Source organism: Leptonotus elevatus, chromosome 16 (genome assembly GCF_054856555.1).
Source record: "Leptonotus elevatus isolate MCC_2025b chromosome 16, RoL_Lele_1.0, whole genome shotgun sequence".
Taxonomy (NCBI): domain Eukaryota; kingdom Metazoa; phylum Chordata; class Actinopteri; order Syngnathiformes; family Syngnathidae; genus Leptonotus; species Leptonotus elevatus.
This window is the reverse complement of record NC_141254.1, coordinates 6811373-6824090: the sequence shown is the minus strand read 5'-3', so window position 1 is coordinate 6824090 and position 12718 is coordinate 6811373. Positions and strand designations below refer to the sequence as shown.

At 39.7% G+C, this 12718-nt stretch overlaps 1 protein-coding gene across 1 annotated transcript in view; it reads left to right on the top strand.

The window, feature by feature from the left end:
- The first annotated feature begins 1274 nt into the window (after positions 1 to 1274).
- The window catches only part of tmem132e (transmembrane protein 132E), a 239170-nt gene continuing 227726 nt past the window's right edge, over positions 1275 to 12718 (top strand). The window contains exon 1 of the mRNA XM_086098741.1: positions 1275 to 2098. Within this exon, the coding sequence (XP_085954867.1) occupies positions 2032 to 2098 (67 nt within the window). The 5' untranslated portion in view covers positions 1275 to 2031. The remainder of the gene's footprint in view (positions 2099 to 12718) is intronic.

The window sequence follows — 12718 nt, the reverse complement described above, 5'->3', positions numbered from 1 at the left end:
GGGGGGGGGGCAATTCCGGAAACTGCACTTCCGGTTTATAAAATAAGAGCAGCCCTCTCAACTAAGTATTTAAAATACAACTCTCTCAACTCAACAGTAGCACTTTCACTATTGCTGCAGCTGGAACAGAACATGATATGAAACCTTCGCAATAAAGCGATTCAAAGTCTCCTTTCACCAGTGGCACTCACGTAGGTAAAGTTCCAAGACTTAGCCAAATGTTTTGAAATTATATAGTGTCATTCTATTAAATTGTTAGCTGATCAATAGCTCAATTAATGACTAGCATTGGTCATTAAAGGTACAAAAAATGCTGGTAGTTTTAAAAATGCTAACATTAGAAAATAAACCCTTTAATGCCATTATAAGGGGTGGGCTCATGAGGATAATCTTTATTTTATTTATTCAAATAATGATAAAGTACATTATTAGAAATAGGGTCCAGCACACCAATTAAACAAATAAAATAAACCATTACATTTTACCTCAACTTTGGGCCAATTAAAAGCTCTGATATGATTGGGACATAATCACAAGAATCTGACATCCCTGCATGATTAACGTTTTTTTTTTAAAGAACAAAAGGTGCATTATTACAGAAATATAGTCCCTTTTTTAAGGATAAAGGTAGCTTAATAGCGATAATTTTACGAGACTAAAGTAGTAGTATTAAAATGTACCTGTTTAAACATGACTTTCTTCTCTTGTTAACATTGACTTCATCATCATATTATGACTTCATCTATTTTCATATAGAACTTTGTTTCTGAGAAAATTTGTTTTTTGTCTTGTAAGAAAAGCAACTAATTCCCATAGCAACTATTTCTCTAAAATATATGAAGCTAATTGTTAGCTTTCTGACTTATTTTTTCTTCCGTCTTTAAGGATAAACATAATAGTTGTTTATTTGGTATCAGGATTTTGAAGGGGTCTTTGGAAATGATTCTCCTCTGTGATTGTCCTTTCATAACATCACATTAATATCTTTAAATCATTGCATGAATTATAAAAAAAAAAAATAGTAATTGAGAATTCACATTTAAAGCAAGAAAAGCATAATTTCGACATAATTTGGTAGCATTTTAGTGCCAAGGAACTATGTTCAGTTGTTGACTTAATTTGGGGAGCATCATTGAGCAAAAAAATTACTGCCACCTGGCGGTCGATGAGGAACGGAATCGAAACGTATTTTCCAATATTGGACTGTGCTTTTATTTTGACAGCTCCAACCGGAAGCCCGTCGTATAACAAAGTGGCCGCCTTGACTACCCACAGCCAGCGCTCTTGTCAGTAAGGTGAGCACGTTCACTTTGAAAGCACTTTCAGAGGCGGAACCGGCGAACCCCCGCTCCTCTCCATTAAAACAACAGCCCGGCCAGACGACCACCAGCCCGGGTGTCCATGAGTCAGAAGACGGCGTTCTTTCCATGAAACAACCGCGGAGAGTTGGTGGGACTCCGGTGACCGCGACGATGCTCCGCGCCGCTCGCCTCCAAAACCCCAAAGTAAAACGGGAATAAGCGGAGAAAAAACTCGCCGGACTTTACTCGGTTCTTTTTCCCCCACCGGAGAACGAGCCACACCGGGCGAGCCAAGCGAATCTCGAAGTCGGTTGTGCACCTGCCAGGTTTCTTTCCCCCCAAAAATGCACTTGCGACTGCGTCCTTCCTCGGAAGAAACCCGGGAAGTGTGAGTGACAGGTCGGCCACGGTGGTGCGAATCCACCCTGTGTTCCTTCACCCTCAAGGAACAATTTTTATTAACATTTTCGCACAATTTCACCCCTTAAATTTCACCAAGCCTGTTTTCAGCGTGGAAGACGACATTTTCTGTGTGATTTATGAATTTTGGGGTGTCGCTTCGGAACTTCCAGAGGGGGGGCGCGAACGCTCTCTTGGCCGGGAGAGGACGCGCATCGGCGGGGCTGCGGCTGGTGAAGCCCCCCGGTCCGGGTACCATCCATCCATCTAGTCATCTGAGAGAGAGCCACTCGTTCTGGGATTAAAACATCCACCTGCTGGGAATTCTGCCATGTCAGGTGCACGGGATTGCACACGGACGTTCCTCATCTTCATGGTGGTGGAGGCGCTTTCATGTGGTGAGTAGCCCCCCCACTGATGCCCCCTCCCTGCACTTCCTTCCAGTGGGGATCACAATTGTGTTGCATAGAGGAGTGATAGTGCCAAATTTGTGCAACTGCAGAGGTAGCTGCTGCTGCTCTGATTGGTCACTCTGGGATATGGACATATTGCATATGTTGTAACACTTTTTTTTTTTTTTTAGATGATGTGTGGGGAAACTATTAGGTGACACAAAGCGAATACGGTAAACAAACAAATAAAAACACTGCCGGTGTTATGTCACAACTGTATCATTGTAACAAGATCCCTGTTTTGATTTATTTACCGTGTCTTGGTTCCTCTTATACAAGAGATAATCCTTGTAGTCTGTCCCACATACACCGGTGGATGCACATTGCACAAAGATGATCTTTCGGCATGAATTGGGGAAAAAAAAAATCCTTCCTCGTGCTGGGGCAGAAAAGACAAACGGAAGTCGAAAGGAAGGACAATAGGTCTTGGATGAAGGTATGTATGGATGTGTATCAAGATTTGCCTCGGTAAACGTATCGAGGTTTTAAAACGAGGTGTAGGTATACGGTAGGTAAGGTATCAAGATAGGTAAGTTATTGGTATTAGGTATGGAAATAGTAGAAGCAGCTTAATGCTAACATACAATGTGAAATCCCAGCAATGGGCTAAGTAGCTGCATTGACACGTTGTCCATTTAATTAAGATGTCTGTCTCTAAACAACAGTGCACTGTAAAGTAATGCTAGTAATGGAAGAAATCAAATGGCCAAAATATGAGAGTGATACGAGAGATATCATAAAATGCAAAAAGCATGTCACAGGTTTGAACAAATCGTAAATCCGGCCTTTTCGCTTTTCGTATACAGCCTACAGAAGATGGCATTCTCCTGCATTTTTCAGAACAGATGTTCTGTATGAATAGCGACATTTCACACAATGTCAGAGTTGGGAAGATGCCTTTGTGGGAGGGGAAGGGTGCGAAGTTTCTCACTCGACACTCGCTTCTCTGTACAACTGCAAAAAAGCAACTCAGACGTGTGTACATCTGGGGACTACAAGATACAAGGACGGGATTCTTGGACTCCCAGCAGAAAGACGCGATTCCTTGGTAAAAACTCAAGACTTCGATCCAGATGCAGAGATGTAGGCTAAATTTGGGTGTCTTTGACTCTGGTACAGTGAAGTGACTGGGGCACAATTACTGTATTTCTGGACTCTGGCAGAGTGATGGGAGAGACATGATGCTTGGTAAACCCTCGGCCACAGAGATGTGACTTTGACTTGGTACTGAGACTGGACACCTAGACTCTGGCACAGGGACTGGACTTTGACTCCAGCAGCAAGACATGATCCCCAGGTAAATCCTGTTGACTTGAGTCAGGTGCAGGGATGTGACTTCGACTCGGTTACTAAGACTGTACAACTAGAACTCTGGCACAGGAATTGCAGTTGAATGCATCTCTGCTAATTTTCATTGGCCTGCGTATGGCGTTTCCCATTTTATGCTAGCATTAAGCTAGATGACTTGATATTTTGAGGTTTAGTTCAATATTTTGGTGTTTCAATTGGCAATGTTTCATGTCAATTTGACCATCAATTTCAACCAGTCTGACAAATAGCTTGAGGCAACCACGTCTGACCTGCTTGGTTACAAAAGAAACGATATTAATTGAAAGAAATCGTGCACGTTTGTCGTGTTTCTTTACGCCCCGTCGCCGACTACCAGCCTGGCATGCGCATTACAGCTTTTTTTTTAGTTGTTTTCTTGAAGGCTTGGAGGGAACCCTATCGACGGCTCGACTGCAGTTCTAGCACCTGAGCCTCCGCGGCTCCTCTGCGTCATCGCCTCTCTCCGTATAATTGGCTGCATAATGCAGTTTGCGCTTTGTGTATCGGCTGCGCAGTGTGCTCCCATTCAGGCATGGCTTCACAATCGGCCCTCTGTCTTACTCATTTTCTTGCCTCAATTTCATTACCGCACAAAAGAAACGCCTACGTGCGCACTAAAAAACAAAACAAAAAAACACTATCCTCAAAAGCCTGTCTTGCTGCCCACACACACACACACACATGCTAATCAGGCCATTGTGGTCAGCGTTGTTAGCGCCACCTTTTTGGACAACTGCGCCGCCGGTGTCAGGAACAATCGCAGTCAAGGTTTTGGCTTGTGTCCAACTGCCTCCAAGTTTCTTCCGGGGATCTGCGCCTCAAAGCTTGTTGCACATACGTGCTAATTTACACGGTTTAAGAACAATCAATAAAGTTGGGAATGTTTGGGAATTGATTCAATCATTAAAAAATGAGTCTGTGATTGAGTTCCTGCATGAAAAGGTTGCAAGAAATATTTTTTGTAACCTACCTAACGGCTAGATGTTTACTGTAGCCTACATTCCCTGCAATTCTGATTGACCACCATTTTGGGAAGTCTCTGCCCTGGCCGCCATTATGCACACTGCAAAAAGGACAGTAGAAAATTTAAGAAGGAAAAAAATAAAATAAAAAAAGTATTACTTCAAATAAGCAAAATGATTTGCCAACAGAACAGGAAAAAAATCCTCAAATTTACCTGTAAGATTTTGGAAAATAAGAAAATAATACTTGTCCCATATCAACCACAGTGGTCTTGAAATTTTTATTTTTTAGACTAAAACAAATTATTTGACTTTTTTCAAGATGTAATAAATACAAGTATTTTCTTAAAATACATAAGTCTTTTGTTTACGCTTGGATAACTTAGTGTGAGTGTCAAGAAGAGAGGTAACAAGTCCCATTTTTATTGTCTTTGGTATGACAAAGCCAGGGATTGAACCCACAACCTCCAAGTCTGAGGGTAGGCACTATGTCACTAGACCACCGAGCTGGTACTGGAACAAGGAAAAATTAGCATAGTAAATATAACAAAACGAACCACTTAATAAGCTGTGCTGCACTTTTGTCTGATTGTTTTCACACTTGTATTTTTTCCAATTATTTTACTAGATTATAGGGGTGCACCGAGCACAATTTTCTGGCCGATCACCGATCCTCGAAAAAGTTTGTCCTGGCGATCCCGATTTTTGCCAATACCGATTTTTTTCATTACAAGCAACATATACTTTCAGTGTTCCAATCTTGCTTTATTGGAAAACATTGAACAATATCGGTGAAATAATACAAATGGGTTGTTATAACTGCACATGAAGTAGTTCTCTCAAATAAAAATGAAAATCCTATTAGTCATCTCAGCAGAACAGGACAGCGGCTGACTTTTTCAGACCTCTGAGGAGGGAGATGAGATCGGTGGAAAAGTTTATTTTTAAGGGATCGGCCGATCACCGATCTTCCAAAATTAAGGAAATCGGGGCCGATAAATCGGTTAGGGATCGATCAGTGCACCCCTACTAGATTATGCAAAATCTTAAAATACGAAAATTCAATTTATGAAACCCCAGTTCAGGGCCTTTGATGTGGAAAATTCTTGTTTTAAGTCTCACCGTACTTAAAACTGTCTGCTAACACTCCATGCCAAGAATGCTTGATAAGATAAGATAACGAGGTAATAAGTGTCTTAAAATAAGCACAATGATTTTAATTTCATTTTAAGTAAAAATAACTTGTCAAAGCAAAAAAAGCAAATTTAGGTTAAACCTATGAAATTATATCTTACTTAAGATTTCAGTTTTTGCAGTGTGGGATTGGGTGAGGGTCAGCAGGAGCGACAAGTCCCTCGTGGCTGCTGCACGACTGAGCCAGACATAAAATCATGCTTGATTGAATGGGCTAATTTGCGCCGTGTATCGTACATCAGTTAAGAGTTGTTTTTGTTTTGAATTCTAAAGAGAGATGTCTTTCATCAGCATTGAAAAGACGCTTTTGTAAAGAACTTAAGATTAAGTGTGCTCGGCGAGACATCCAAGCCAAGGCTTCGGGGGGCACTGAAAGGACAACACCATTTTCCTGGCCACAAGTCAATTGAGCCCAGTTTGAAGCGTCGTGCGGGAATATGTCTTGTTTTGGCCCCAAGGGTGATGCGTTAATATAGTCACTTTAGCGGCTCGAATACAGCTTGCGCGCTAAGTTCAACCTTCCGAGAGTTGTGATTAGGCACAGTAAATAAAGCATGCGTTGTGGTTCTCAGGCTCTTCAGTCGGTTCCTCTACTAGCTCACGTTTGACGTATTTGTTGTACTCATACGTTTTGAGCAAATACAAAGCTTTATACAATATATACACCAAGGCCGATCATCTCAATTTGCAGTCACCTCTGAGAGCGATTGTGAAAATAAAAATGTTTCACCAGCTTGTCGTGTGGCTTTCCTCGCGCGAGCTAATTAGCGCTCTTCTTGGTCGGTGGCGTCACCTTCTACTTTTTGATAACATGACAAAAAACTCTGCACACAAAATACTTTTCTTTTTTATTGCTTACATAGTGCTCGTACGGAGAAGACCCCCCCCCCCCCTAAAAATCATTACGTCAAGTTGTTTTGGCTCGAATGCTATGCTATCAATCGTGTTTTTGTAGCTTTAACATTGTACAACAACTGAGTAACAAAATTGACTAAATTAGCTAGTAACAACTGAAAGATTCTGTACATTTGACTTGTATGTGGTTTTTCAGATTAGACGGGAAGTTTTTAAACAGAAGCTCGTGGTTTTTAGGCTGGCACAAGACGATATGTTCGCCACAAATAAGGACATGGATGAGCTTTTCAAGTTTTGTTGCGTCATCATCGGCAAATCGTGACTGTTGCTGTTTTCAGATCTCAAGATGTCAACTGTGGATAATTTAACCTCTATCTATTTACATCTGCTTTACGTAATTTTATCATCAGCAGAGGTTAAAAATCTTAACATGCCTTTTTTTTAATGACTTAGTTTAAAAAAAAAGTCTGTTTCCTGATGTAGAGAGTCAAGGTTAAAAAAACAAAGAAAAACATGGCATAACGTTTATCCAACCATGTCTCATGAGAGGGATTCTTTTTTTTTTGGGGGGGGGGGTAAAAATGTAGTAGCAGTGTTGCTGTCAGTAGCACATGACCATTTATTCCTAACAATCCGTTGGTTCATGACTCAAGAAGATGTTGACGCTTTGTTGTGATATACACAATCGTGCAATCAGTCGCCCTTCCTTTAAGATGAGTGGCGCCTTCAAGGACAATTCTGTCATCTTCCTCCCTTTTTTTTCCCTGGGTTGTTACGCCGATTTAATGGCCGTGTGTCTAATTGCGCCGTTCACCGTGTCACGACAAGTCCCATACATCAGCGCGTTAAATAAGTTATCACTCCTGGCACACATGTGTAGAAAAGGTTAAACTGAAGGTGGCCCCCTTTTTAATTCCTCCAAGCGTACCGGGCGGAATACAAATTTGAACAGAGCCGACGTCGCTTGACATTTTGTCCATGAAGACGTCGGGAAAGGACACGAGCAGCCTTGCAATTTAGTTGTCTGGAATTCCTGCGGCCTATTGAGGCTCTTTTGGAATTAAGAATTTAAATGACCTAGTAGGAGTTTCAGTATTGAGTTGGAGTTAGCTCAAGATGGCCGCTTCAAACCAAAATGGCTGACTTTCTATTCGTTTTTGGACATTGGTCCTTGACACTTTTTCTTGAATCTTGTTGGAAATGATAGACATTTCCTCCCAGTTTCACATTGATTGGCTAAACTGGTGTTGGGGGCTGATTTTACCCCCCCTTATTAAGATAAGATGGCCGACTTCCTGTTCAGTTTAGGGTGGGGTTCCCTTTTTGTACGTCCTGTTATGGTAGACAATGACCACCCAATTTCGCCCAGAACGCTGGGCTATTTTTTTCTTCAATTTTCATATATATATATATATATTTTTTTTTTTAATTAACTTTCCAATCATGGAATATGCCACAGAATGGCTGCTTTACACCAAAATGGCTAACTTCCTGTTCAATTTGGATCATGGTTCAGTGTACGACTGTCAGATAAGTAAACAAAAAAAGAAGAAGAAGTCACTATGCACTTTTAGCCATTTTTTTCAATAGGGCAATAGTGGAACATAAAAATGAAATCGCTCACAAAGAGCATGTAGCAGATGCTACATCTCCTGTTGTCAATCAATAGGCAATACCTCTTAAAGGCACTTCAACTCATAACTGAACTTATAATAGAGGGCATTTTTTTTCTGCATTAACAAAAATCTACCAAATCACAGTTCATTCCTGTATTATATTACCAACATTTCAATTCCTTTCAGTCGGGAAAACTGATGATACTAATCTTGAAAATTGGTCAGTTTGACCAGCAACTGAACAGGAGCGCAACAGTAACAACCTGTTTTCCAGTAGCTGGTAGCTTTTCCATTCGGAGTAAGACGACACAAATGACTTGCAGTCGTGAGCCTTGTCACTGAAAATTAAGAAAAAAAGATTGTGGAAAAATGTCACGCTGAACCCCGGTACGAGATGTAAAATTATCTGATGCCGCCAGCAAATGTCACAGGGGGGGAAAAAAAATCTCTCCCCTGAAGCTATAGCTTGCTAGCTAAATATATATTTAAAAAAACAACAACACATGCTTTGCCAGCGGGAACACACAGAAGTGACAGGTAACAACAACAAATGTCAGAAATGTCTGTGCGGGATCACAAGAACAAGAGGCTTATTTTGGTGAGGTTGTCACATATGATAATGAGGGGCTGTTTTCCGTGACAGTAGGGAAAAAAAAAATCTTCATCGATTGGCCAAAATGTACGACTGACCAAATCTCAGCACAACAATTTAAGTTCATTTAACTTTGGTGACGTGTCCACTGCATGCGCCACATGCATGCCATGCTTGTTTGGCAATTTTTGGTGCTGAAGTGTAAATAATAACATTTATATTCTCATGTTTGAATTGTACATTTATAAATTATTAATCATTTCAAAAACAGTTATTCACATTGATTATTAATTAAAAAATATTAATTATGAATTATACACGAATCACATGATTAATTAACCAGTAAAAAAAAAAAACAATTTATATGTAAAATTCTTTAGTTTACTCCTATTTTATTTTACTTAAAATAAATGAAAACCATTTGCCAACATTCATAATTTTAAAGATTTTATTTTAATTGCATTATTTTCAATAAATTACCTCACTATTTAATAAAATCTTATTAAAATAGATATCAGAATGTTTTATTAATATTTAAATTTTCCATATGATAAATAAACCAATTACTGCATTTAATAACATTTAAAAAATGTAAATGTAAAATTATTTACACAATGTATTTTTATTTGCACTGTTTTCTAATTAGAAATGTTTTAAATTTTTATTTACAATAGGTAATTACTGTTATTAACGACAAGTAATCCATGTAAGTAAAATTGTTCAATTAAATTTTTTTTCCCATTTACTCCAAATTATTTAACCAATTATTTAATGTGGTAAAAACATATCCAAGAAACAAAAATGAGTACATATATTTTAATTAACCAAGTTCAGGAAAAAAAAAGTATTTATTAATGCAAACAATATTCTTGATAATGTACTGTAAATGCTCGGTGAGCTGGTTTAAAGCCATCCATACCCTAGTTGTCATGGCAACGAAAGAAAACGCATGTGACTAGACCACCCCCTTAAAACGGACTAATTTCCGCATGCGGTATTCTAATGAAACGGTTTGAAAAAAGCAACAACACAAACAAACAACGCCCGTTTCCTTTAAATGGGCGACTGATGACTCCTGTATTCCGGTATACTACCCACCACCACCATAGATTCAAAAAACACATCAGTAAAATAGATGCCTAAAGACAGCCTTAAGCGGGTGGGCGGATGCAAAATATTTTTCGCATAATGAGGCAGGCCGCGCTAGAACACTGCCGGCATGCAAACATCAAAGCATCTCAAGCTATAATCAAATATCCATTTACAAAATTGGCGCTATGCTCAGAGGTGTTCGTTTTAAAAGTGTTGTACTTTAACCTCTTTTTGTGTCGTCGCGGGCCAAACAACACAAACGTCGGCGTGAAAGTAATTAGCGACGGATAGCGCTGCACCGCCATTGCGCCGCTCAAGCGAGGGCGCTTTCATCCATATCAGCTGCGTAAAAGCTACGCCGCACTTGACCTTCGCTCCTTTGTGAGGCGGCAAACGGTCAAGGGAGGGAAAAAAAAGCCAGGATTTTTCTTTTAAGTCAAATGCTCAAAGGCAGTGGTTCAGAAAATCCTTAGCTCTCCGAGTATGACGCTAAAAGACATTAGCATAGTAGCGTTCATCAAAAACAGGGCAAAGGGTTTATTCCTCAAAAGTAGTTACTAATCTTTAACACTGCACTTAGATTTAGGAAAGTAAAAAGTTCATATTTGTCTGACAAAATAAACACCGACTAACTAACCACTAGCAGGAGACAGTTACTCCAAAAATTTGATTTGAATTTTTGCTACCTTATCAGCTTACTTTTTTAGTATATATCACACCTGACTGATTAGCGACGTGCAACAGATTTGAAAAGAAAAACAGTTGACTTTTTTGCTGTAATACAAGTCAAGTCAACTTATTAAATGAACTATATTTAGCATTATTTTCAGGACAAAAGACGACCTAGCCTTACATCGGGCTTCAAAATGGATACAAGTTACTCTTGTCTGGGAAAAGGTGGTCTTCCTTTCAGCCTTCCCGACGGCTTGGCTGATGTCTCGCACAGCACACTTAATCTAAGTGCCCGAAAGAAGCTTCTTTTCACCGCTAATGAAAGACATCTCCCTTGAGAATTCAATACAGAAACTAGGGAACAAATGGTGACCATCTCATTGAAGTTTCTCAAGAAAAAAACAAGCCTCCAAGGCCGGTTTACTGATGACTACGAATTAGCCCATTGAATCAGGGCTGTTTTCTTGTTCCAAGGAATTTGTTCAATTGAGGCGCGAATAAAAGTTAGAAAAAAATAGCCCCTCGCACCAGTTTCACTCATCAATACCAAATTGGGTGGACATGTCTGCCATAATGGCACACATGAAAAAAGTCTACAGGACCCTAACAGGAAGTTGGACATTTTGGTTTAAAATCATCCATTTTGAAGAACCAGGGAATTGATCCTGACGACCCCCAGTCACGCACCATTAGCGAAATTCTACCATTGTGTCTAAAAAGGACAAAAAGTGGCTTTTTCTATTGAGAGTTTGACAAACGTAACCACCTGTTAACCTGCTGACAGCAAGCTTTTGTTGAGTGTGCCTGAAATATGACACAATTTAGCTCTCTGCTGACTTTTGGAGTGACAGGCCACTCCGTTTTATGCCCATTTCCTGTACGGACACACATGGACATTTTGTCTGTTGTCTTGCACCGGAAGTTGTGATTATGACATGAGACTTTAACTTTTTTTTTTTTCACCTGCAGAATTTTACGTTTTTATCCTGATACTTTGTCTCAGTTCAGTTCAGTTTAAAAATCCAGACTTAGATGCAATATATAGACACTCAGTATAGCGTTCTGGGAATGATGTTAGCATTTCCCTGCCAGGATGGAATTAAAAAGCCGCATGGCGTGTGGGGGGAGGAAGGATTTCCTCAGTCTGTCCGTGGAGCAGGCTGGTGACAGCTGATGGTCTGGCCCGAGTAAATGCTGTGAACGGTCCTTGATAGTCAGAAGCTTGTTCACGTGCCAAGAAAAGAGGTTAAAGTTAGCGATAGTATCACCGTAAAGAGATAATAACAACGGAAATGTGATCTTATTTCCTCGCCATTCAAAACAAGAACTCTATTGACTAGAATGAGTGTGCCCTTGATAGACTTACTGTCATATTTATTGTACAAATGTGTTGTTATGAAAACTCTCTTCTTGAATCACAAGACATCACCGACATGGAAAACAGACTGGATTGGGGACGGGGTACTCGAGGACCGGGGGTTGAGAACAAGTAATCTATTACATCATCGCTACGACTTCTAAATTTAAATAATCTCTTTGTGTGAACTTTGACCTTTTTGTTCTGCATTGTTTTGATAAACTCTGATCTCATCCAAAAGAGACTCAATGCTGCAATATGCTGGCCAAGATATTTCTCCGCCAATTCCCATAAAAAAAAGTTGATGACAGTTTCTGTCAATTCACGGCACTCAACGAGTAAATATATGAACTTTACGATATTTTATGCTGGTGTATTTATACTATACTGTTATACAAAAAGATGTGATATACTATAGCATTGATTTTTTTTGGTCCCCAATTGAATATTGACTATAACTCACATGTTCTTCTGTAAATGAGTTGACTCAACAGCGCCTCTGCTGGTTGCTTTCTCATCTTGCATTACATTTAGTCAAAGTTGCCGCATAAAGGGAAACCAATAAGTATGCAGCAGAGAGTCTGCCTATTTAAATTACATTTCATGTCTTGCTCGTATTGATTCCAACATGCGGAAACAAAAGTCTCACAAATTAGGCCACCCAAAAACTCAACTTCCAGTGAGCGTGTTTTGTACAAAATGACAAAACCAGACGCCCCACTCCTCCTTTTTTTTTCTTCTGGTCTCGTCATGTTTAATTCAAAGCGTCTTTCTTGTTTTGCCAACAATAGGGAACTTTTTCAAAGCCTCAAAGAAAACTGTGATGGGAAATGACACTGCATGTCGTTAACGTTCTCTATGATTGGCTACAATTCAACTCAACAGTAGCTTTCTGTT